The sequence below is a fragment of the Tinamus guttatus genome, unplaced genomic scaffold (genome assembly GCF_059628265.1).
Source record: "Tinamus guttatus ecotype Peru unplaced genomic scaffold, ASM5962826v1 Tinamus_guttatus_pri_ptg000171l, whole genome shotgun sequence".
Classification (NCBI taxonomy): domain Eukaryota; kingdom Metazoa; phylum Chordata; class Aves; order Tinamiformes; family Tinamidae; genus Tinamus; species Tinamus guttatus.
Window position 1 is genome coordinate 4,368,358 of NW_028288705.1, and position 27,567 is coordinate 4,395,924.

Consider the following 27,567-nt stretch of genomic DNA (forward strand, 5'->3'; position numbering starts at 1 on the left):
TCCTAAGGAAGATTATTTATCTTCTATGTATATATAATCAGTTCAGCTCTTATTCTAGCCCAAATAAGTAAGTCAGTTCCTTTTGGCTACAATCTCACTTAAAGTACATTCAAGCTTTCACTAGATCAGAACTATAAATAGAGCTGCGTCACATGAGGGAAAAGAAAAGAAACATGGCCTAGGCATTTAATGACAACTTAGGAAGAAAAATAAATAAATAATATGTATGGCAAAAGATTTAATGCATCATCGAGTTACAAAAGGAATTTTCAAAATAAGAAGAAAGGGCAAGAAATCAATATCCTCATCAGGTCTAGGAAATATTTCCATCACTTGTGACAATGACATTTAACAGGAAGTTGACAGCAAACCTAGATTGTCCACACTCTTATAAATGGGATTGCATTTTGGCTTCAATCCCATATTAAATTAATTTCTAGAGCTTTGATGATACGCCCATCAACACCTCAGGCCAAACACTCAAGCAAATGCCTCTCATGCACCTTATTTTGGTGTAAAATAACAGTTTCCTTTTCACTCTCAAAATTAAAATGTTCTCCCAAGTCAATTAAGATAAAGTAAGAATAAAATTTTATACTGAATAATGAAAGGAAGTAGCTACTTTTCAATGCCTGATCCACACTCTAGAAAACTGAGGATACAGGTATTCACTAAAAGCAAATCCATAGAATTCTCACATACAAAACTGTAACTTTTTCCTACTTAACAAAGGACAGAGATTTTGAGAAAAATAAAACATTACATGAAACAAGAAATACTGATAGGTTTCTCGTGCATCCACTATAGCAGAAAAGAGAGATTCTAGTCTTCTATAAACCAGAGTAGTTCCATTGAACTACCCCCAGGATTACAGGATGGGTGATACATTTGACTATGGACTTGACAGCTGAGATTTGCAGAGGAGTTTAATGGAGTTAGATATTGAAAAGCTATCGGCATATGAAAGATACCGGCACTTAGTTTTTTCACCTCTGAAAAAAATAGCTATGAACCATAGAGAATTTCAGCAATACAGAACCAAAGTATTATTTAAATCTTATTTTGGAAATACAAAGTCTCACATAGTATCAGTTTTATTCATTACAAGTAGGATAAGAAAAAAAAAAAAGCTCCTGTTATTTTCAAAGTTATGAAGCACAGTTAGGTCTACACTCCACAAATGTTTCCCCCTTAAATATTTTAATGCATCCTCAGTATATACTTCTGATTCGGAGCTAAAAGTTAAAACAAGAAAATACCACAATTCAAAAGCTCATGCTGCATTAAAAATACAAGCACACAAAATTTGCAAGACATAACCAGGCCTCTACAATTCCATCCAGGAGGGCATTCTTTTGGCACATTTCAAAGGCCTGAGGCAGTAATTTTCAAATGAAGATCAGGAGGTTCAGACCTTTCACATCTGCACCAAGATGAAGTATTCATTGGAGGAATACTTCATTTCTCCTGCCTTTTGTATTGAATCTCACTGCTTGCTGCTAATGGAAATTTACAGTCTCTGATCTTAGAGACAGTGATTACTACTAAAAAATCCCAAGAGTTTCTCCAGATTTTAATACTCCCATTGGCGTCAACATGTCAGATTCTTGCTTTGCCTCCTAAAGTTCTGTGAGATCCCATTTGACTAGTGACACACGTAATGCCATAGTTTTAACTTTCAGTTGTGTCCTGAGACACTTAAAACTCACATTTCTACAAAGAAGAAGGGTTCAGGTGTGATTAAATATATTTTGTCACGACAACTTGCTTTCCTATATCTCCCTGCTTCAGTGGCATTTCAGCTGCTTCTTTATAAAGACGAACATTTGGAAATCCCTGAGTGTCTGATCTGTTATGGTGGAAGTTTAATTAGACTAAAACTAATTTGCAATGTCAGCAATATCCTTTCTGAAGTACATTTAGGTATACTCCATTTAATAATAACATGACACGAAGTAATGAAATTATTACTGTAGGAGTGAAAAATGTTTTAAAAGAAAGACTATTATTCATACCAAATACCACATGTTTAAATGACTGGCATTGCGTTGATAATTATAGTAGTTATAACTCTCAACTGAATAGAAAATATATGCAGATTACAAGGTCTATTATATTATAGCAAAAGAAAGAAAAATGACAGATTTAACGTATGGTATTGCCTTTTTGGGGTAGTCATTTGCCAATTCTATTCCTGTTATTAGTAGCCCATTTGTTTTGAAGTCACTTAAAAATATGGTTAGAAAACTGTTATTCATAGACACTTAAATATAAAAGATGTAAGCACACACAGAAAATGCAAAAAGTGTGTTTTTACATCTCTTAGATTTCCTCACTATAGTCTAGCTGGTCCAGACATGATATTACATCAAGAAAATAATAAAACTTTTTTCTATTTCTAATTGTTCTACTGTTCTCATGAGTAGGAGTTCATATGTAGGGACAGATGGACATAAAAAGTACAATTTCAACTTCTGGTTTCTACCACAAAAAGTTATATAAACTATATGTGCCTTTACTTTGGCAGGCTTCTCCAAACAATGATTTGCCATGAAAAGCATCCTGGTTTTCCTCAGGATTTGAAGATCTGTGTAGCACTTCTCCCACTCGCCCATTAGACCGCCTGCTATCCTTCAAAAAAAAGTGTAACACCTTATTATCACAATCCAAAGACTAGTCTTGCTGGTTACATCCTGAAACTACATATAGAGCAAAAACTCTACCATTAAAACTTTACTGTCTTAAGGATATTGGTTGCATCCATACTAGTTATTGACTGATGCAAAATTGCGTTCTTCCAAAAGAGAGCTGGTTCATCGTCCCAGGAATGCTATGAAGTAGAGATAGTCTATCACTTTGAATAGAATGGGTAAGCTTCCCATAGGGACCTGTGAGATCATTCATCTGTCATAAAAGGATAAAGGAGCAAAAAGTACCACAAGCTTTTAATGCATCTGTTTGAAGCTGCTTGTTATTCCCGAGACAGGCAGAAGATTAGTGATGCCTCAGCCTGTCCACAAGCGCATTTTCTAACCCTCCATTTTCCCTCCATAGCAGGGAGGGAGACCTCCGTGCCTCCCTCTCCCCCACATGCAACCCTTCCTCTACTGAAAAAAATATTTTTCCTTAGGATAAAACACAACTGTGAGATACACTTTACACTACAAGGCACCTAATGCTGTTCAAAAGCACTGACAGCCAGTCCCTGTGTGGAGCACTCCTCACATCTCTCACAAATGTACATTCAAATGTATTCTGTATGCAGATCTACAAACCAAATATTAATTTTTAAGGTAGAGGAATAAGTGAAGAAAAGAGAACATGAATGCCCTGTTGAAAAGCTGCAAGCAGAAGACCACCAGCTGGATCATCACACTGTAGCCAAAACACCCATTTCTGCATAACTGTCAGAACCGGCACTTCCCAAGCCCTGGACTGATCTGAGAAATCAGAATATACAGTCACTCTGTACAATACAATTCTGTCTTCCTCTGAACATAGTTCTCAGGCTGCTTTGCGGGGTTTGGTTTTTTATTTATTTATTTATTTATTTTACTTTTTGACTGAAGTATTTGCTGCTTCAAACATTCACGTAAGCATGGAACTTTTTAAGATATGTGGCATTTAAGATATGTGTTTTCATTATTTCAGCATTTCCGTCACCTTTCAGTAAGACTGCTACGTTCTAAAAGGAGAAAAACTAGTATTTTAAGTGCCAGAGACTGCTGCATCTCTCGTGTTGGGATGAAAACCTCCCAACACGAAGAAGTTAGCAGCCCGGCTAGAACATCTGCTGGAGACAGTTAACCTTGACAGTCCTGTGAACAAAACATTAGTAATAAAAGAAGCCTACACTGTGAGCATGTGTGTCTGCTGATGTTCCTGTCCAGAAGGCTGCCAACTCCATCTTTTTCCATTTTCACTACAGTATCAAACAAATAACCAAACTGGGTTAACTCCTATTTTAACTTCTGTTACAGTGACTGGGAAACAGCTTTGGGCATAGTGCTCGGAAGAACTGCAAAAACATTCTATTAATTTCAGAACAAAATTTTAATGCTCCCGTTAAGGATTATTTGGTGGCTGCTTCTTTACACAATGCACAAAACAACTACTCACAAGTTTGCAGAGAACTGATACTGCAGCAGTAACCCTCCTCTAGAACAGTACAGGAAGCAGTCAGCAACTTCTTCGGATGTTCCCCCCCACCTTTTTTTTTTTTTTTTAATTTTTCTGCAACTAGTAACCAGTAAATAATCTTCAAATAAGATTTCCCGTTTAAATTTCTGACTAGTTTGTAACTATTTAATTTTGGCTATCACTACAGGCCGAGAGGACTGGGCCTGTTTAGCCTAAGGAAGAGAATATTGAGCAGTGACCTAAAAATGTGCATAAATACCTTAAGGGAGGGTGACAAGAGGATGGAGCCAGACTCTTTTCAGTGTTTGCCAGTGACAGGAGAAGAGGCAATGGCCACACATTGCAGCACAGGATGTTCCATCCGAACAGGAGGAAAAACTTCTTGACTGTGATGGTGACAGAGCACTGGAAAATGGCAAATGATACCTCTGGATTTGATATGGTCAAAACAACAGGATGTGGTGCCCAGTGCCCACTTGAGTAACTTTCAATCTCCTTGTTAAAAAAAATAAAGCTTGTTTCATGACTCCAACTAGAGGCTGTAGAGCAATAATGTTCCAACTTCCCAAAGGTGCATATAATTTTCATTAGAGCAATCCTTCTAGGTTGACTTCCGGGCCTCCTTATCTCCTTAAATGCATCTCTCCTACTATCACAAGGTAATCACATGTTATTCTGTAACTCTCCAGCTACCAAAGTACAATTTGAACCTGAAATCCTAAAAACTGTTAATTTTTTGCAACCCCAAAGAATTTGGAAAAATGCAGGGAGATGAGAACAATCTGAGGTTTGATGTTTTGTGCTTAAGGCCTCAGGTCAGTCTGATTTCATTAGAATCTGTTCTGGACAAACCAAAGCCAAGTGTCATGGGAGTGGATGCACAGACTAATAAATTGTGATTCCTTGTATTTTCAATCCTGTCTCTTCACAGAGTATTGGATAGGGCATAAAAAAGTCACCTCACCCATATATTGGCTGTCTAATTGTAGATATCTAACTGTATGCAGTGTAGCAAAGCATTATCAAAATTGATCTTAAAAGTCTCAAAGGATGACATTTCTACAACTTCCCCAAGCCACCTTCTCTAGTACCTTCTTAGCTTTATTCTTTGGAACTATATCTATTCTAAAATGAAACTAAACTGTAATTAAGCTAAATCTGTATTACATTCTTCCACTTCTAATTTAATCCCATTACATCTTACTGTTTTTGATATGGACACCAAATAAAGCTTATTCTTTTCATTGTAGCAGCCTATTTGAACAGCAACAGTATTCTGTTCCACCACCTAACACTATTAAGTCCTTCACTCTTCTCCATGATTTCTAAATCTCTGATTACTTTGGTCATCTGGACTTTCTTCCATCAGTCCACATCTTTCTATCTTTGCTTCATCATCATTTAGATAAATAAGAACAGAAACTCATACTTACAGGAAAAGGAATTTTGAGAAAAAAGCAATACCTGTGTACACACACAGTTTGATAAGAATAAGTCCTGTGTCCTCCCTGTTTTCCTCCCCAAAATATGTCATTATCAGTCAGTTCAAAGCAGGGTAGAGACATTTAAGTGTCTGACTCGAATACAACTCAGTAGAAGCCCTGGTGACAAACAGAAGATGTCATGAGCCTGCTCTGCCTGTTCATGCAAACTACCTGGAAAAAAAAGAATTATCCCTGATTATTTTCCTTGGCAACAGCCACTTACTTGTCCATAGGAAGTCTCTCAGAAGTGGAAATATTTATACAAATGTTCAACAGCAACTGTTTGTGTCTGTCTAGATATAATACTGTTTTACAAAAAATCCACAAAACCTTAAAAGCTGCAACGGGTCAGCTCAGATCAACAATCATGCAGGATTCAGTTGCACAGCATAAGCTCTACGGTGTTATCTTCTAAATGCTATCAAATATTTCACAGTCTAAATTCATGAAAATAATATCTATCATAATATCAGTCTTATTTCTTCCACTAGAATATTTTTAAGTTAATGGATTTTTTTTTCATTTTTGCTAAGATTTTACAAGTAACTAGAAAAATAAGATGTGCGTTCATCAGTTGAAGGGTTAATCGTGTTGGCACTGACATGGTCACAACCTGGTTTTAGCATTCACTGGGGTGAATGAAAAGGTTTATGCCTCCTAAACATTATTGCTTACCTTACCTAGCTACAGACTATACAAAGCATCATTTTGGATCCAGAATCACACCTGTTCTCTGCAGTAGCCAAACCCTGGGAAGTCTGTAGGTCCTCAGAGACCAAAACCATGGAACATTACTTGCTCTAAGTAGGATCCTACAATGGCTACTAATACTTGAAAATGTAATAAATGCTACTACATTTAAGAACAAATGTAATTAGAGAAACCTATCAGCATGAGGCAACACCTTCCATCAGCATCCAACAGCCAATAAAGCAAGAAAAGCATGGTTTGCCCAACCTTTCTCATTTGAAGGAAACTAAAATGAAATAAAATACATTGAAATTGGATGAAATGGTCACCAGCAAGACCTATAGCTTCGAAATCTAAAGGCAATTATTTTCATGTTTACGACATTTCTAATGACTTTTAGTCAAAAAAAAAAATCAATCTCTGATGCACAACACAGTTTCTTCTGAAATGGGTAAAGCCACTTACTTCAGTCAAGCAAATGCAGTTAGCTTCTAGCTTCAAAGAAAAATCTTTTGGAAAAACAAAACAACAATGGGCAGCCAGACTTCAGAAGGAGTTTTTCTTACTGCTCAATTTCTGGTGATATTTGAAGAAGGAGAGTTCTTGGCCTTTGATAGAAATTCTTTATTTGTTCACTAGCCTCTTTGCCTATGCTGAACGCTAAACTGAAGCAAACTGTCCGTTCAAACCAATGCATAATTCAATCATCCTGAATGAAACAGCAGCTTGAATGGATATAAATCAGAGAAGCCCACAGCAGTGCTGAAAATGAATTTTAACACTGAATGATGAAACCAGGTCTTCACAGCATCACTATATTACGATTCATTTATCCAACCTCTGAATGTTTCTTTAAAACTCACCCTATAAATATAACATATTTCTCAATAACTCTCAAAATTATGAGAACATTTTTACTCCCGTAGAGCTGGAATAGGCATCATTCAAAGAAAGTGAAACCCTTTTAGCACCAAAAAACCCCACCGCAGTAGTCCCAAATGGTCCCAATTTACAGTACACACTGGGATGCAATGCCTTTGATTATCCCAGATTGCCTACTCTATAGGTACTGAATTCATTAGAACACTTTGAGGGAGAATACAGACATGACAAACAACAGCTAAGCTATCTGCACCATACGTAGAGTGAAATGTGGTGAGCAAACTGTGAAGGTAGCAACAATCTACACTGACTGGATAAACAGTGTCGTATGACACTAGAATTTGTATCTTAAACACACAGTCATTTATAAATGCCAAATGTTGACGTTCTCTAATTTGAGAGTGCTAACTTTATTAACTTAGTAAGTACCTTCACTGTATTTTATGCATTTAAATATTACATAGAGGGTATGAAAACATTCCCCACAGGAAAAACCAAAGGATTATTATCTACAAAGAAAGAAAACATCTTAAGAAAGTTTGGGGTTTCTGTTCCGGAAGCAGAGACAGACTGAGTAAATGATATAAAAGCTGAAACTATATAACCTCATAGAGGTTATATGCGGTTATTCACTCACAACATAGATTCATGCATTCATTTTCTCAGGAAGGTATAGAAGAGGGGAAAGAATCAAGTAGGCAATAGACAATATTCAGTCCCAATACTTTCTTCTATTACCAAAAAACTACAAGAGCAAAATTAAAGATATACATTTGTTAAAGCTTCATAAAGGGAAAGGAGCAGAGCTACCATGATGCTGCTTTCTACTTGAACATCAGCACTGCTGAGCAGCTAGGTGCCTACTGCAAGCTAGTGTAATGTTTCCTGCTGAGCCCCTCCTTCACTTTTCCTTTGAACGGTGACTATTTACATACCTTTTAATATGAAACGTGCCTGGGCTGAGGTTGGCTTCTCTTTTGATTGTGATTGCTGTTACTGTTTTATGAAGAAAATAGCTTTTGAGGTTGCTGATGCTCTGGTGTGTCTCTTATCCTATCTCCAAGGCCTGAAAGATAAAAACAAGACTGAACCTGCATGGATCTCCCCAGTCACATCCAGGCAGTTGCCTCTGCCCACTCCTTCTGCACCACTCTCATTCTCTTCCATGGCAGAGGGCAGACAATCCTCGCTCTTCCCTCCTCCTGCGTGCGATCCACCACAAAAACCCAGGCCCGCAATTGCCTAGAAGTTCTCTGACGATTTTGAAACCTGTTACCAATCCTGCTGTGAGGTGCAAGCACCCCAGCCTCTGCTCACTGGTTTAGAAGGACAGATGTTTGGAGAGAAGGACAGAAATCCCTATTTTAGAAGTAACAAAGTTGAAGCTGTACCTCAATAGAGTTCATGCAGTCACAGCATGTATGAAGAGCATGCAATAATTCTGTTGTGAATCTGAGGGACATCATACCAAACAGGGAGGGAATCCAGCATGGACACAAAGGAAGCAAAAACATCACTTGGCAGTTACGTGAGGTTATAGTTGCAATAAAGCAGCTGTCACAACTACTCCATATTTACATTAATAAGACCTGCTAGAGTGGAATTAAGATGATTTCGCTAACTTTTTTTGCTATTCTAAAGGAATATTCATGCTCCCTACAACTGCACTTGTCTTTGACGAGGTCACAGACTTGACAGTGAATTGTATTTGAAAGTCATCATTATTACCCGCACTGCAAGACCAAACAGAAACCCTCTGTTTGGTAGCAACACTTCCACTGCAAAATCCAACATGTGCACAAGTCACCTACATATATATAGAAACGAGAGTCTGTGCTTACAAGGAGCTTACAGCTGAAATAGATCAAGGCAAAGAGTTGGAGCAGATAAATAATAAACAAGGGCAGTGTGACACAGAAGCAGGTGTGTGAGCCTCCTTTCAATTGGACTTTACCCAAATACTTTAGAAAAATATAATACATGCAAAGCAAGCATGCTGCAGACATGGCACATGCTAGGGAGCAAATCTGGTAACTCTAATTGTAAAATAATGGTTTTCTAAGAATATACCATTAAGGTCTGACGACTGTAATATGAAAACTGGTCCACACAGAAATTACACAGAAATTGCAATCATTTAGCAAAACTGGTTTGGAAATTGTCTTACTTAGATCAGAGCAACCCCCTGGTGTATTCTGTTAAGTGTGGGAAAATTGGTCTGGTATCCAAACTAAACTAAACAGACACTGGATACTTTTAATTTGATCAAGCGCTGGTCATGCAAGCTTGCTATGCTGATTTAACTAAGTCAGCTTTAGCGAGAAATTTTGTTAAATCAAAGCTTGCTATGCTGATTTAACTAAGTCAGCTTTAGCAAGAAATTTTGTTAAATCAATGCCAATTCTGTATTTATACCATAAGTACAACTATTTGTTCCTTTTCCACTATTCATCTTACCTATTTCTTAATGGTACTGTTTATGTAAAAACAAATGCATCACAATGAAATAAGCTCAGTATAAACGCCTATTTGGGTCACAAACAATAGAATTATATTTAAAACACTCAAAGGGGAATTTATTCTGTCCAAATGTATGCATCTCCCTCAGTTATTTTTATCATCCATCCTGTATCTCTATACATTAAGAGCAGAGAACTTGACCCCTAATTTCAGATGCTCTGAATTGCACCTGCTGGCCACCTAGCTGATAAATTATATACTGCAACACCTGAGAATTTTCAGGCAGAAATGGTGTGGAGGATTATGGAGATATAATGGTGATCCAGATAGGATAAAATGTAAAGGCACTTTTCCCTGTACTTTTAAGCTTGTAAATCTATTTTAAAAACACAAAAGAATACTGTTTATTGTATTTAATAAAATCTAGAGATTTTTTACATTACATATTAAATGGGAGAGAGAAAAAACAGCTTGGACTCTTGCTCATGTGTTCTATTTTGCAGGATCAGAGATGTAAGCTAATGAGGTGCCCTTCTAGTTCGAAGGAGCTCTTCAGAGGTGAAGACCACACTTACGGTTCCCTTACAGAGTCTTCTTGATGGAACTTTCTGCAAAGGAGCCAAGGGTCACTTAAATTTAGCAAGTCCTCAAATTATAAGGAAAGTAGATAAAATGGTTAGGAAAAACCAGTAAGTGAACTAGAAAAATAGAAAAGGAATAGGAAAGAGAACATTAATTTCTTCCAGAAATGAATAAACTTATGAAATGAGGATGATATAATGTATCACATATTTGAACAAAGAAAGGTAAAGAAAAACAGAGGTTTAATATTGGAGAAGAATTGCCTTTAACCAGTCAGTTCTGTAACTGATTTTGCATATCTAGACAGACTTTTGCATATAAGCAACTATTGATAATGCACTCCAGAGCCCTGGAGAAAGGTGTCATAAAATCATAATTCACACATACTGTTTTTCATATATTGGATTGTTTCATTTCTTCCTATTTGTTCCAAAACAACTCCGAATTTCGTAAAATGCTCTGATTATGGTCGTAGACAAGGCAGTTCATCAAGACTGTCCAACACTTTAATTTACATCATCAGTAATTTATGAAAAGGGGTGCTGCATATCTTCAACCTTCATTACTACTACTCCCTCACCTTTTCTGAGCATTCATGTTAATTGAAGCGTACTCAGTTTCCTAAGCCTAAAAATAAAAACGTACCCTAAAGGTCAAACAGCATGGCATTTCTATGCTATTGCAAACCACTTGATCTTCTGTTGTTTGTTTGTTGTCTCTCATTCTTCACGTCAAACTAACATTAGCTACCAGCATTAGCAGCGCTATCTTCAAAGACAGCAAATTGATGACACAGTCAAGGACAATTCCACTTTCTTATGTTCTTAATCCATATCAGAAATAGTTTCACTGTGAAATGCCCCTCAAATAAGGTAAGGCTCCAACAGCTAAGCAAAGGATTTCTGTTCTGGATTACACAGAAGCATGACTAACTACAATCAGAATCACAGAGAAGCACATTAAACAAGCGATGAAGCAAGCCACCGATTTGTCACTGCTGTGAGCATAAAAATAAAAGCGACAAATTGCAAACAAAAATTTTATTGCTGTAATATAAACTTATTATGAAAAAAAAAATCTAAAGAAAAGGACCTAGCTTCTGATGCTGTTTTAAGATCCTAAAAACCAGTACATTGCGTTAGCTCAAGCCTGGGACTCCAGAGGCCATCACGTTTCTGTATTCCAGATAATAATTATGAAAAAAAAAAATAGGCCTTTTCATGTCATTTAGTGGTTCCTTCTAGACTTTATCCTTGACTACAAAAAGATATAAAGTAAGAAAGATTAAAGGAGGAATAAAGACTTAGGAAACATGTTTATTTTGCCTTTAAATTGATCACTTTTTTTTTTTTTTTTTAAGAATGGGAATCCCAGGAAAATGTGGAAAAAAATGTCATCTTCTTTTTAAAAGTTTTGTCCCATCATTTATAGATGCCTTTACATTTTCTCTGCAGAGTATGATTTTAGCCATTCTTCACATTATATTCTGTGATTCTCTACCAAAAGACTAAAATAAAGAAGTACTGTTAGCTGATACTACGTAAGGAAAGTTTTGCAGAAAAGTAGCCCAAAATAGACTACGGGTCACATATTTTTGTCTTCAGTAACTTCAAAATGATTCTCATTGTTTAAAAAAGTAGAGGAATACCTGGTGTTTGAGTTTCTCCAAAGCCTTAGTAGTGTCCTTTCTTACTGCTCTAGCACCATGTTCTTTCAACTACAGCCCTAAAAAAGAGAGGTTTTGAGATTAAGAAAAACATTGATTTGAGTAGGTCAATTCAGAATGTTACAATACAGCCTGTCTCAGGATAATTTTGTTAAACGCTGTTTTGTTTCTAGCTCATTTTTTCCCTATGCAAAAAAATATGCTACTTAGCTGTTTTTCCAAATTTCATATATTAAACATTTATCTTATAGGCATCTTCTGTCCCTGTAACATGACCTGTTTTTCACTTTCCTATGAAGTAAAAAAAAAAAAAAAAAAAAGTGTTAAGTTTTTCTTCAAAAATCATGGTAGAGTACTCATATCATTAGGACCATTAATGACTCCAGGACAGTGTTTTGTTCAAAGCAGTTACAGTTCAGTGCCATTTATGGCACATATTTCAAGACATTTAGTATTAAAATCTTGTGTTTAAAAAGCTACAAATATTAAAAATAATGACCAGTTTTGATAAAGAGATTATGCAGGAGCACAATCTCAAGATTCTAAGTTACTGATCCTTACTAGAAAAATAAAAAGCCAACATATACAGGCCCATATTCTGAAGCTTACTGAGGTAAACAGAATTTTTCCCATTCACACATAGCTTCAGTAAGACTCATTGTAAAGTGAAAGATTTTAAATACTTTTTTTTTTTAATTCAAGTACCTTCCAGTGTATAATTAAGCCCAAGAAGTCTGTGCTAATGGGCATTGAGGTTTCTCTCAATTTCCCTTTCCCTTCCCCCTCCAAATACTTAATTTTAATCAGCTGGAGAATTCCCAAGGACTGTGACAAATGCAAACATTCTTACCCTACAAAACTGTTAACCTTTTTTTTTCCTCCCTAGCCAGGAGAATAAAACAAATCCAGAAGCAACTATAACCAACACAACCTACATTTCAAGGCAATGCCACTCCCTAATCTTCTGCACCTTTTAATCGCACTTGGCGATTAAAAAAACAAATTCTCCAACAGTCATTTTCATTTCTCTCCCCTGGCCTTTTTAATTAAGTGCCGTTTCAAAGATATCTTCTTTCTCCATCATCTCCTGATTGGATTTTCCCTTTAAGAATCTCTTTCCTCAAGATCTTTATACAAGGTCTTCATATATGTCATTATATATATATGTATTACATTTTATGTTATTTTATATATATTTTTTCCAAATTCACTTCCTATAAATACAATAAATATAAACGAGGAGCACTGAAAACCTCTCGCACGCTTTAGCTTATCAATCCAATAATGCACAGTTTGTCAGGCTCCCAGCTATGGTTAGGAAATCCTTTCCTCATTCAGAAGTTGCCCAACTAATGCAGGCAAAGCAAGTGCCATTCTTACAAACACAAACAGCTTGAATTTTGATCTTGAAAGAAGAGTAAAATAACAGCAACCATTATAAAGTTTTTACGTTGATAACTTTTGAAAACATTTTAAGTTTTCGGGGCTTTCAATTTGTCATTAGCCCTAGAAATATTTAAAGATGCTTTTTTGTGCTCAATTCCTGTAATGGAAGATTTGTTTTTTAAGGTTATATGCTGAACGTGAAACAAGGCATGTCCCATACTCCATTTCAGTTGGTCCAGAACCAACTTTGGCAAACGTAAAACCTGGTACTAAACCAGCACAGCATATGCATAGATGAAAAACCATCTGTGGCAAAATTATAAAGCTACGATTCTATTCTATATATTTTCTGTTGATAAATACTTGACAGTTGATTTTGGCTTGGATATGTACACTCAATTCTAAATAAATCTTGTATATGCAAATAATGTTTCAAGATCAGATATTATTAACGTAAGGAATTGTGTGAGGAATCATGCTAAAACCTAGCCCTGCTCTATGCAGGTACTGAAAACATAATAGAGAGAGTTCTTCTAACTTTGAAAGCCTCAGAAGATATTCCAAAAATGCAGCTTTCCCTGTCAAGACTGCCGGCAGGGATCATTTCAGATGAATGAATTCCGAAAAAATTCTTATTCCAAAAGAATTAACTGAATGAAGAAATGGTTTGCCTGTCCATGACCAGAACAGATTTAACACTTGTCAGCTACCTTCCTTTCAGAATTAATTCCTCCAATGTTGTGATGTGCTTTTAAACACATTCCCAAATCTTGCCCAAATACAGGTACACATTTCTCCAGCACAGAAATACATCAGTTAAACTATTAATGAATTTTCTGTAATAACTCATCACAACCTCCTGGTATATACAAGAACTTTAAAAGCCTGTGTTGAACTAGGAAGGGGTTTTGGAGTGGAATGGGAAATCAAACTAACAGTGTTAATAACTTTCCGCATTTTTACGGCGGTTCTCTTGTTCTCACTGACTTTGACTACGTTTTGAATAATTTAGAAGACAGCAAAATTTCTGGCATCAATTCACAATAACACATCATATGACATCATATGACTCATGAAAATGCATTCATCTACATGGAAGAATTCACTCATCTATATGGGAAGATTTCCCTACTAGCATTCTGCTACACATCAATCTTTTAGATGAAGTAGGACAGAAAGATGAATGTTATTTCAGAAATAAAGAAACCGTATTACCAAACCCTTCTTAGAGCAACTGGTCACGGTACTGCAGTTTGCTTAGCCCAAACTGATTGTTTATATAGTTGAACACACTCATTAATATATTACAATGCAGCACACAACAGCAAACAAGCTTTCACTCACCAATCAGAATGTTCTTGAAATTCTTTTTTAGGAGAAGTCAGGCAAACTGTATCCACTGGAATCACTGTGTGCAAGCTCAAAGCACCTCTCCAGTGTGGCTGGTGCCTAAGGAGCACGAAGAGTCTGTATTCCCAAAGCGGTTACAGAACATAACCAAGAATCAACATGAAAATATTGAGCAAACATTCAGATATGCTGCAGATAGAATTGACAGAGAAGCCTACTGGAAAGGCTGCCCAATACATTTTGTTTTAAGACTCTGTATTCAGTTTTACTAGAATTTACCTGCATGGGCCAAAAGCAATCTATGAGAAGTGAATATACTAAATTGTTTTCATTGTATGAACAGTGACTAATGTGCTTTCACCCAAAAAAAAAAAAGAGGAAAAAAAAACAGTAAAACAAATTCCACTCTGGTTTAGTATTTCCTGACTAATAGGCATCCCAAATGTAGAACATCTCGAATGTGGAAAAAAAAAAAAAGTCTTTTTTCTAAGGAAAAAAAAAAGACTTATCTGCCCTCCACCTAGTATTTTTGAACCAGCTGGCCATTTAGAAGTTATCTCAAAGGAAAACAATCTACCCAGTTGTGAAAATAAGGGATCATACAGACAGAGAACAAATCTGTAATGCAAGCTAAAGACTTTCTGACAGCAACGGACCCGATTTGAGAAGAGACTTTATAACACACTAACAGCAAGAAGAAGATGAATTGGAACTGAGTCAACCATAAGACATATATTCACAGAAAATGAGATTTCTTTAGTCCAGTGCTCACAGAACTGCATCAGGTTTGTTGCGATTTTTACTGAGGTACAATTCATAAAGGATGGAACATTCTATCTAATAAATCTGTTTAACAAAACACTATATACCAATATAGCCAATATGCAAGAATAGCCAGTAAGATAGATCCATCATAATCTTATAAAGCGGGATGCCCAGAGAGTCCATAAAGCTCTACTTGAACTACTAGGTGGGATCTAAATTAAACCAGTAAAACCAAAAACACTGAGAATACAGAAATCTGGGCTGTAGCCCTCTAATAAAGTCGTGAAGAATAAGCAAAAAAAAAAAAAAAAAGGGCAGAGAAAATCTTCCTTTCTTAAATGCAGGTTAGAAATGCATGCATGTCTATAGCATGTATATATGTGTATCTGTACACTTATATGGATAAAAACTCCACCTTAAGTTTGAAAGGACCACACTGGAACCACAACCTTTTTCAGTCCCTATTTGAGGTGGACATTCCACACCTGGTTTTGCAATACATGTAATTGCCACACTGGTACCATACTTGCCTGAACAGCAGAACTGAAAAGAGGAATTTCTCTCACACATTTTCCTTCAGCCTCCACTATTGCCAGGACTTTTGCTTTCAGAAACAAGATTTTGGTTTCTGGAAGCAGGATTTTGCTCACAGAATGACTAGAAGCTGTAGCAATTACCTTGTTATTTTAGAATAGCATGGCTGGTAAACAAAAAAAAAATTGTAATGTTTGTTCACTATAATTACTAATGCACGCATCCTGACCTATCTATTCAAGGAATGCACAAACAGCAGTAACATAAGACTGAACCATAATAATTTTCCTCACATTATTTTATAAAGTCGCTTATTCCTAGTTTAACAAAAGCAGAAATTATTTCAAAGACCACTGCCTTTACCTTAGAGAAGTTGTCAGGATTTCAGTGCCAGGTAAGTTGCTTTAACAAATTTAAACCAGCAAGAACTAATCTGTACTTCTCTACAGGTACATTTCTTCTATCAAATGCCCCAAACTCATTAAATTGTTGAGAATACAAAATCATTGAAATTTTGACGGCTTATGATTTCAATAGATGATATATGCTACCAAGCTTTCAAAGAAAAGTTGCTAATGCAGCTAATGGAGGTAGCAGTAGCAGTACAGAGGCATTTAGAGCAGTCATTGTACTTGAAACTGTAGCAGAATGGCTCATTTTATTACAAAAGTATTGGAAAGCCTTTGATTCACAAGTACTAAAATAGCTAGGCATTGGCTCAGTGATAAGCAAGACATGCAAAGAGGTGGTCCTAAAGACTGAGGAAATCTAGAGTTAGTTTTGGGAGACACTTTCAGCTTTCAAAAAAATGGATTAAGGTGGAGGACTACTGCAAGATACCACCTAAGTTAGCTGTTTCCAAAGTACAATAGATCTGGTCATTAAAGAAGTCATTTCAAAAAGATCAAAACTCCCTTCTCACTTTGAAATTAAGAAAGGGATGATCACAACAAAAGTAGTATAAATTTGGGTAGACCAACCTGTAGTTTCAAACCAACCAACACCTTTCATCCTCAAAAACAATGAATATCACTGAAAGAAAACAAATGTAACACAAAATGCACTAGCCAGTTTTAAGGCTTTGTTGGTAATGTTGTGATAAAAATTACAGAAAAAAATTAAAATTTAAAATTTAAAATATAAAATATAAAATATTGCTTCATTCTATACTGGTATTCATTCATTATCCACCAAGATGCAATTTTTCCTTTTAGCAAATATATCTTTTAAATTCTCCTATTAAATTTGTACCGCTATTAAGGCACCTACTTAAACACATACTGACTAATCAAGGAGACCCTGTAGCTGCAATACATCAAACCAATTTTGCTGAACATTCATGTGTCACAGACACCAGTCTCCTATGTCTTTTCTGGGGACAAATGACAAACTTGCCGACTCTTCCTCCAAACAGCACAGGCCTCCTCTTACCTAGTCAAGCAGGAGAACAACTTTGTCCTGCTGCCAAATGGTTCAATCCAAGCCTAGAATATAGACACTACAAAATTTCATGGTCAAAAAGATAAAGATGCTCGAAATGTGTAAATCCATTTGTTTAATATCAAATAGTACCGTGTGATGAACTAAAGTATTTATATACTATAGCAAAGTTAATGGTTTGGCTTGGGCTGAAATCCTACCCCGCTTGATTTTAATATCAAAAAAAAAGTTGTTGGTGCCATTTATTATATGCCTTTTACTATGTACATTTGATTTTTAAAATTATAAAATTTTGAATCATAGAATAGTTATTAAGTAAAAGGACTTAATCTTCCATTGTAAGGGAAAAAGAAGATTGGAAGACCAGAACTTGATCCTGCAAGTGGTCAAACCTTAGTTGCCAGTCCAGCAGAACATTTCAATATTTGTTTAAGCACACAGAAAGAATAAATTTCATATTTAAGTAATTTTTCCAGATTAATGCCAGCATGTTCAAGATGAAAGCCAGACATGCTTGCGTATCAATTATATCCTAAAATTCAACCTGGAATCTGAAGACAGACACTAAACCTACAAGGTAAAGTGCAAGAAAACTGTTTTCCCAAAAACACAAAGAGACAAAAAAGTTCTTCTCAAAACAAATCTGAATTCAATTCTGAATACTGAAAAACTGCTGTCAGAAGAAATAGCACGTCAGCTGGGATAATAACAAGATGATCTCAAATAACCAAATAACCAGTTATTGCAAAATTGCCACTCAAAGGAGTAAAGGATTGCCAACTGCCAGTGATAAAAAGAAAAAAGACAGCTTTCTTGAAAAGTAAGGTGACGTTTTGAATACCTCTGAGAATAAAGACTAAAGATTAAGCCTCCTTGCAGTATTAAGTATCTAAAAAATAAATAAATTTTATACTCACATGTTTGTATTCTTTAAAAGCTTCTTTTACCTTACAGATTTTTACCACCACTTAGATGGAAAATCTGTGACTGCAAGTGCTTTTACCAAACACTAATTACTGCATGCTTAATTTCCCTTGATTTTACAAGAGACAGCATTTAAAAGACTAATGCATCTTGTAACCATTTGTGTTCCAAAAAAAATAAGTAGGCCAATAAAAATATGATTAGCAGAAATTATTCTTCCTTCTCTTTAAGACCACCATGATCAGCCTGACACTATTTGAGATCCTTAAACATTCCATCTCAGTGCTATGACAGGCACTGATGAAGCCTCTGATTCAAAATCATCAAGAATTCAGCCAGTGCTCCTTATTACTGTATTTTTTACATTACTCTTCTGCAGTCTTCCTTTTCTCTCTGTGAAACTTCATGTTCTCAAAAGCAATACCCTGAAAGAGAATTGTCTTAGTCATTTATCAAGTTTCAATTTTTCATTTCTGTTGCTTTCAAACCCCACACACTATCCAGACCTCTAGTATTAGAGCACTGATGTGTTTTTATCAGTGAAAGCATTTTAGTGCGCTGGAAACCATTCCCAAAGAAACATTTCTCTTAGGATAAAGATTGAACAGTCAAAAAGAGCATTACTGTTAAAGAACTAGCATTCTATACATTATCAAAAACAGGAACACAACTTTGAAGAGATACTTTGGCAACTTGTTCAAAGAGTAGATGCACTAAAAGGTACAATTTTGTATGCTATGTAATGAAGAAAATATACACCTATTTGTACTTACACAGTCCCTATACAAGGGATACAGCTATTTGTACCTATACAAAACTATACAATAAGCTATACTTATTTCAGAAGTCTACATGATATTGTGCAGTATACACATGATATATACTACTCAGCACTAGGCTAAGAGATTGTTCTCCTCTATTTACAACATATTTCAGGAGGATGATATATACTTAAGATTCACCTAGAATCAGCAAGAAACTTATATTAATGCACAAGTATTTTAAATTTACTCCAGTTTGTACCTATATGAGGGGGAGAAAGCAAAACAGTGGTCTTCAATTTAATGACCGAGCACTCAGCTAGAAGATTACCTCCTGTAAATTAAGCAACAAATGCGTTTGTAGATGGACAACAGGAATAGAACTCTGGACACCAAACAAATAGAGTTTTGCCATGAAAGTATATACATTAAGTACATATAAGAACTTGCAACAAAGTATATGCTTCTAAAACAAAAAATGTATCAATGTCAGAAGAAAGATTTCCTTTGGAAAAAAATTAAAGGCTCTCAGTGTTAATTTTAAGAGGTAAATTAGTATGTATACATAGATGTATGTCTATATACATAATTGAAATTGGATCTTTGCTGACTATAAAATGATGAGCCTTTCGTAGACAGGAGACTAAACGAACCCACTGGCATGAAGACCTGAAAGCACAGAGAAATCTCAAGATTTCCAAACAACAGCAGTAAACAATATACATTTATAATTTACAATTGGATAATTTTCAAGCTTCATGCCATCGCTTCAGTCAAAAATTCTGTAAAGAAATTTTCAAATAACAAGAATTTGTGGGGGTTTTTATTAGAAAGCATTCAATTTCTAATGCTCCTGATTTACCAGATGGAAATAGTTTTTAAAAGGTGCTTTAGTCATCAAAAGGTACTAACAATTGTATCAATTATATATATTTGTAGAACTAAAAAGCTTGTGGCTTCATTTTCTTTCTATGCAGCTATTTGTACAGGTATTTCTGACAAAATACCACTTAATTATAGTAACTTGTGTAACATATCAGGTCATCACTACAACTTGAATCCATGTTATCATGTTCATAAATATTGCCAATACTAAGTTCCTACTAGAATTCTTGGTCACATTTCCACACCAGTATGCTGCATTCCCCATTTTAAATTAGTTCTAATGTACGGTGCATCTTCCTCATGTTCCCTGCACCAGGCTAAAGGCTCTCTGGAAGCAGTGGTTACTGTAAGAATGTATATAGGTTCAACATGCTCCCTACATAAAAATCTTAAATAGCCTTGCTTAGCACTAATTTAAAAACAAGTTTTTGATCATGTGCAATCTCTATTTTATAAAGGAAAGGGCATGTGAGTGAAAGAATGACGAGGCAAGTATAAAGAAATAGCATTACTACAAGAAATAACCATTAGTAGAACTACATCAACACTTTGAGATTCCAAATAACATCCTAACTGTATTTTTGCCTATTTGCTCATGGTAAAAAGCAAGTTGAAAAAAATAAAAACTCACAAGTTAAGCACTGGATCAATAAGTTTAGAAATTATGCTGGAAAAATAAGGTCTAAAGAAGAGTTCAGTAAAGAAAACTAGAAGGAAACATACTATCCCTTCAGGTCCTAAGTACAGGGAGCATAAATCCCTTTTTTGTGCACTTACTTGGTGAAGAAAGCCAAGCTTCCCCAAGACAAATCAGAATGTGAAGTGAAGCATCAGGGAAAAAAAAAAAAAAAAGTTATCTGTAGTAATCAATAGCACTGAAACAGCACTTAATAACGAGAAGAACTTGTCCCTGTCATCAGCAAAATAACTGGACAGCAATTCACAAGAGATTATAAAACTAGTAAGAATTTGTATAGGAAGACCTTTCCTCTTCTCTAATCTTCTCATTCTGATTAAAAGGGTAACTGTTCACAGAAAAAAAAAAAAAAAAAGGGAATTCAGACACTTTTTGTGCACTGTCATTCAGGGAGAAAAAGTTAACTAAATTTTACAGAAAGTTCTTTTTAAAGCATCTTTAAGTTCCTATAGTGAAGGATACATAACAAAGATTTCATATTAGTCCAACTTTTACTTTTCCTTGATTATGATTCATTGCAAGAACATCAAATTCTTCATGGAGTACCTACAAATATCTCTTGGGCTGGGTACTTTACAAATATAACGACTTAAAAAATTCCATTTTTCTTACATCACGTTTTCTTCTCCTAAGTATTTCCTGTGACCATATGATAACGTGGTGTCTTTACTAAATATACCACTGAAAATCCTACAGTATTCACAAGAAGTTGTGAGCTCCTTTGCCAACAACCCTCCATCTAACCAATACAAAGTTCTCACCTCCAAAGCAAATCATTTAAGTTTTTTAACATTGTAAACAAAATATGACAGACAGCACTTTATGTATTAACTAAAGGGAAGAACAGAATGTTGTCTATCAGTTTTCTCAAACAAAAATAATTCGCACACTGTCATTATCAAAGACTATGTACATTAGGCGCATTTCCACTTCCAGTTGCACCAAAGTCAGTTCATAGCAAAGCCATTAACCAAATTTTTTCTAGAGACATTGGGATGAATGTGGCTATGTGCATATGCACATATGTAAGAGTGTCTATTCTTGCAATGATAGCACAGATCATCTCTGTGTCATTTATGTCAGTGCCACGACCAAATGCCTTTCTGAGATTAATAAGCGACAGGCTGTTTTCAATGGAAAAAAGGAAGCCAAGAGCTGGCTTGTTTCCATGGAAACAGTAGCAGCAGCAGGCAGAACAGCTGTAGAGAAAAAAGCAGAAGTTAGGGAGGCAGAAATCTTTCTTATTTTACCTCACTGATACACCAGTGCCATCAGCTACCATCTAAATTTAATGTAGATCAAGCCAGTTTATGTTGAACAGGTAATTTATTAAGCAGCAGCTTAAAATTAACCCTTCTAACAGCCAGCACTGCAGGCATAAATTAATAGAAATCACCTATAATGTGATCTAGTCAGCCCATACACACGTGAAGCTATGTATGAATATATGTAACATTTCTGTCATTAGATACAAATCTTGCTTTAAAAGGAAGTACAGCTCCCATAGACAAAATGCTTCATTCAGACAGAATGATGGTTTTAGCCAGCTAAACTAATGGTCTCTTTTCCCACAATCATCCTTTACTATTTTCTTTATATACTCTTACAATCATTTCCAGATAGAAAAACTTTGCAAAACTCAGAAATTATTTGAAGGTAACTCCTAACATGTATTTGCTTTCCTTGTTGAAGATTAAATGAAGAGTCAAGGTCGTGCACTCACAAATTAAAGGACTTTCCTATTACCTTTTACTATTAATCTACATATGTGTATTCCGAGCTGAACATATTTTCACTTCATTCACAGTGTTCCCCATCAGACTACCCCAGCAGTGTTGCTTACACTTACACAGACACACAGACACAAAATAAAAACTGCCTTGTGTCACTAACATCCAAAGTCCTGAATATATTCCACCCAAATCACTTAGCCTGGCATATGACAGTTATCTAGTTGCCTGGAAAAAAAAATGGAACCGAATCTTCAAATAAAGAGGGAAGATGCCTTTAGTAATAAGGTCATCTTAATAATGTATTCTGCGACTTCAGTATTTTGAGCAGATCTGTAAAATCCCCCCTAAAAAACACTCCTACCTTGCTCATTTCAGATGATTCTGCCTATCACCAGCATCACAAAATGTTCAAAGCTGGCTTAAACATGAGGGGACCCTGACAGGAGTCTCTGTCTCTGAGTTTCTGTAACTATACAGAAAGCTGTACACGTGGACCTCATACTTGCATTCAGCATCAGATACTGCCTACGGCTGAAGCCCAGCCTTCACATCAAGATGAAGTGGGGGTAAAATCAGCATCTTTAAGAACACTTACAAGGTCTTAAGTCCCAGATTGGAAGGCTCTGGGAGGTTTTATTTGCATTTTAGTAAGTATTTACAAATACACACAGGGAACTTTACAAACACTTGCCAATTAGTTATTTTCTTTCCCTTGTAAATCAAGTAATTATGATGTTGCTCCTAGATAAAGAAAGCGCAGCAAAGGGGTTATGCAGCTTGCCTTCAGCTGCTGGAAAGGCAAAGGGAATTAGAGGCAGTAGCTGCTGGCGTGCCCTAGGCCACCCAGGCTCTGCTGCTGCTGCAGAGCCACCCAACTTTGTAGCCCCTCTCCCTTATCTCTGAACAGATTTACAGCCCTCGCAAAAAGTGATGGGCATATGGCTACGACGTTCATGAATCCCAGGCCCACCTCAGAGTTCCTGTAGTAAGTACACGAGCAGCCCATAAACCTCCAGAAACATCAATGACAAATATTAATTATTTCTTTATACGGAATCATATTTCAACTATCACTCAAAAGGCCTGAAAAGCTTAATTAATTTGAAACACTGACGTCATAGCTCCTGACGGGCATTTGCAGACAGTCTTTCAAACTCAGTGCTTAATGATGCACTTTCTCACACACTATTTAGACATAGCTTTGGACTTTACTATTCTAAAGTATAACGAATACTTTGCAAATACATTTGTGGATATCAAACTCAGTGCACACATTGGTTTCAGATAAGCGTCGCAGTACCTGTTTCACAGATCCTTCACCCAACATACAGAAAGATTTAGGTGGTTGCCCAATACTTCTCCTTCTATGCCAATATCTTATGTCAGTATCTTTCTGAAGATACATAATAGTATTCTGTCAAACAGCAGTGTGTGAATCATTGCTTTATCACTTAAGCCTGCAGCAAAAGGAGTTCCACTGTACTATTTAATTTCAATTCAGCGTATAAAACCCAAAATGATAAAATGAAAACGCTATTCTTGAATTTAAGCAAGGTGTTGCAGATTTAAACTCACTTGTACATAGGTATATTACAGGATACATCTATTAAAAAGCAAGATTAGTAGATTTCAATATCTGAATTTCAAACTACATACAGCAGAAGTTGAAAATCTCTGAGAACCTCAGATGAAATATACCTTTTTGTTAACAAACTAATTTCACTATTTATATAACATCACTGGATGGTCTTGCTAGAATAATCTCGCGCGTGCACTATCCCCCAATAGGTTACCATGGCAACTTATATTTGAATTTCTGTATATTTCTATTTTTAGAGATCACACTTCAGGATGAAGAAAGTCACAAATACTAAGGGCCTATTTGTTAATAAAAAAAAAATGATTTTTATCACACTTCCCAGAACAGAAGTTAAATCAAGCAGGAATTCTAATAAATAAATAAATAACTACTGCAATTATTAAGAAAGTTTACCCCTAAGCAGTCTCACCATAATTTAGGTGTGTACGAGTCACTAACACTGTAACACTACAAGGCAAGGACAGATGTCCGCTGAGTTTTGTCTTGATTTCAGTATGGCCAGGATTTCACCTGAAGTGGTTTCAGAGCCAAACACCATTTCAGCTGACATACAGCAAAACTGTATTTGCCAGGACACACAGAAAGGCGCATCTCTGCTTCAGGTGTGCAGAACTGCTGCATTGAAAGTAACATCTCCGCTCCAAACTAACCATGATCTTAAATGGTTTATTATGTGTTCAAGTGTGCTTGTTAAGTGCATGCTAGCCCTTAAATAGAAATTTACTTACTGCTTTAGAAGTGGTCAGCAATTCTCCAAAGTGTCTTACCCTCTGAAAGATCAACATACAGGGTAGCAGTCCCAAGGAGAATTAAAACACTAACTTGGACACTAACTAGTTATTATAGCTCTGACACATTCTCACTCAGCTGAAATCTTAACATTTAAAAAGCAGTTCTTCCACTATAGAAAAGTAAATGAATCATCTCCTGAAAGATGAACTCTTAATTCAAACCGCTGATGCAAATGCTCAGGATATTCTAGTAAGGATGGACAATTTGGAAGACAAACTTTACAGGTGCTATCAAGGAGTTCAAACGGATAGAAAACACGAGTGGCAGCTATAATCTCATAGAGTAACTGCAATCAGCTTGCTTAACTCCATTATTTCACCTGGCATCTTCAATTTAACTCTTACTTCATACTCGTCAACTCCCTAGAAAAAGGGAGGGCAAAGATTCTGTCCTGAGAAAGCCCCCGAGCCAGGCCGGCTCACCCGTGCAGCGGCAGCAGCGCGTGGTGGAGCGCAGCAGAGCCCGGCGCACACCCGTGTTTTGTCAGATAACTGACAGCAACGTTTGCTTTAAAATTCAGGCAGCCGAGATGTGAGCAACACGTGCATGTCACTGATGAGCGAAAATAGACACTTGTGGTAGTTTTTCTGCAGAACTAATCCCGCACTGAAAATGTATTTCAGTAACATTTGGAGCCAGCTGCCAAGGGAAAACAAGCTGGTGCTCAGTTTTTGAAGCTGTAAACATTGCTGGCACTTGGCAAAGGACAGTAATTACTACGAGGCCTTTTGTGGGTTGTTTATTTAACTTATCCTACTAAGTTCATAAGAGTTACTAACTTTTTTGTAGAAAATGGATGGGGCCATAAGGTACTATTAAAGGAATCCCTTAGCATATGCTTATGTTTACATCTATGAGATTTTCAAATAAATTCCTGTAACTCATGTGGAGATGACTCTGACAGTAACTGCACATTTTGAAGGCGGGGGGTTTAGGTCTGAATGCTTCACAGACAATCCTGGTACCTACGTACTGCAAAACAGTTATTAACATTTTAAAAAAATCAAGCACACTTCCCATGACAATTCTTTCTCTTTTATTTTTTTCTGGCATATCGCAGAGCGGATTTGTTACTAGTTGCTTTTCTCATTGCTAAACTTGAGAACACCACTGTATTTTTCCCCCGTCAAGGGGAGGAAGGTCTACTTGCTCCAAAGCCACAACTGGGAAAGCGAACCCTCATCACCACTGGTAGCAGCAACTAAAATGCAGAAGCAGGTTCCGAATCACCATCAAAACCCGAAAACGTTCAGTGGCAAAAACCTAAAAAATCACCATCTAAGGGCAACCTAGCAGAGCCTCTTATGGTCTCACACCCCAAACAGGGAGTTGGAGCAGGTATAGCAGGAGTGCTAGGGTCACCCTCGCTCTGTGGCACTCCCGTCACCTTTCCAGGTGCCGCATGAAACTGGCAAATGGTGACCACGACGGTAGCATCTCTGCACCCAGTGGGGCTCCCGGGTCCGCAGCCCTCGCCTTGGAGCGAGGCTCTCGGCGCGGTTTCCCCACAGGGGCCACCTCGGTCACCCGCACTGGGGACAGGGCAAACACCCAGGGCCGGGTCGCGCCGCTCGCCCCGCCGCCACCCGCGCGCGCGCCACAACGGCCACCACCAACGGCCGTCACCAACGGCCGCCGCCGCGGGCGGCCCCTGCCGGGCGGGCGGCAGTGGCGCTTACCCTGGCGGCCCGCGAGGAGTAGGGGTCCTCGAAGAGCGCCCACACGCGGGGCTGCAGCCGCCGCCAGCGGCCGCCCTTGCCGTCGGCAGCGCCGCCGGCGGCCGCCGCCACGTCCTCGATGCCCAGCCTCTTGGCGGCCAGCTCGTCGTCGTCGCCGGCGCCGTCGGGGGGCGGCTCGCCCGTGAGCAGGTCGGGCGCCTCGAAGATGTCGAGCGCCTCCTCGGCGTCGCGGTGCTGGCGGTAGGTCATCCAGCAGCAGGGCTCCACGTCGGTCTCGTCGATGCCCCAGAAGGCGAGCTCCTCCTCGAAGAGCGGCCCGCACACGTCGGCCGGGCAGTGCAGCTTGCCCGTGCGGTAGTAGTTGAGCACATAGGCGAAGACGCCCGGGTGCCGGTCGAAGAAGAACTCGCTGGCGCCGCCGCTGCTCCGCGGGCTGCAGCTGCTGCCGGAGTCGGGGCAGCCGCCCGGCAGGGGCGGCGGGTTGGGCGGCGGCGGCGGCTCCTCGGCGCCCGGGGACTCGGCGCCCTGGGGCTCGCAGGCGAGCAGGGCCAGGCGGGTGCCCGGCAGGGTCTTGAGAGTGCTGCGGTAGGTCTCGTGCCGCGTGCCGCCCACGTTGAGGATCACCCTCTCGTTGTCCTCGAGCTTCCCCATCGCTCCGGGTCGGACATGACTGGGGAGGGCGCGGGAGATGGCGGCGGGCGCGGGAGCGGCGGAGGGAGCGCGGGAGGCGGGCGCCGGCCCCGCCGGGGCGCTGGGCAGATCGGCGGGAGGCTGCTCTTCGCCCTGAAAACAAAAACAGACAAAAATAATAATAAAAATAATAATAAAAAGACCCGCAAGCTTCACAGCCCCCTTTGCCCCCTCGCCACCGAGCGCGGGTGCCCCGGCCGGGACCCGCAGCCCAACCCGGGCGCTCTCCCCTCAGATCAGCCCAGGGACACGGCGCTGCTGCTCCAGCACCGCAGCGCGCGGGGCAGCCGCCGGGCCCACCCTCGACTCCCTTCGGGGCCGCGTGAATGGAGCCACTGGAAGAGAAAGTGAGCAGTTAATTATTTAATGGGCATCTATCTTTTAGTGTGCTAACAGCGTAATAAGGAAGGGGGGGGGGGGGAACAAA

At 38.0% G+C, this 27,567-nt stretch overlaps 2 protein-coding genes across 11 annotated transcripts in view; both read right to left on the reverse strand.

Annotated features, from left to right (window-relative positions):
- The window catches only part of KCNC2 (potassium voltage-gated channel subfamily C member 2), a 98,044-nt gene extending 70,812 nt beyond the window's left edge, over positions 1-27,232 (reverse strand). For all 10 annotated transcript variants that reach the window (XM_088522964.1, XM_088522965.1, XM_088522962.1 and 7 more), the window contains exon 1: positions 26,451-27,232. In XM_088522964.1, the coding sequence (XP_088379090.1) occupies positions 26,451-27,101 (651 nt within the window). In that variant the 5' untranslated portion in view covers positions 27,102-27,232. The remainder of the gene's footprint in view (positions 1-26,450) is intronic.
- The window catches only part of CAPS2 (calcyphosine 2), a 248,339-nt gene that overhangs the window by 178,910 nt on the left and 41,862 nt on the right, over positions 1-27,567 (reverse strand). The gene's annotated exons all lie outside the window — the stretch shown is intronic.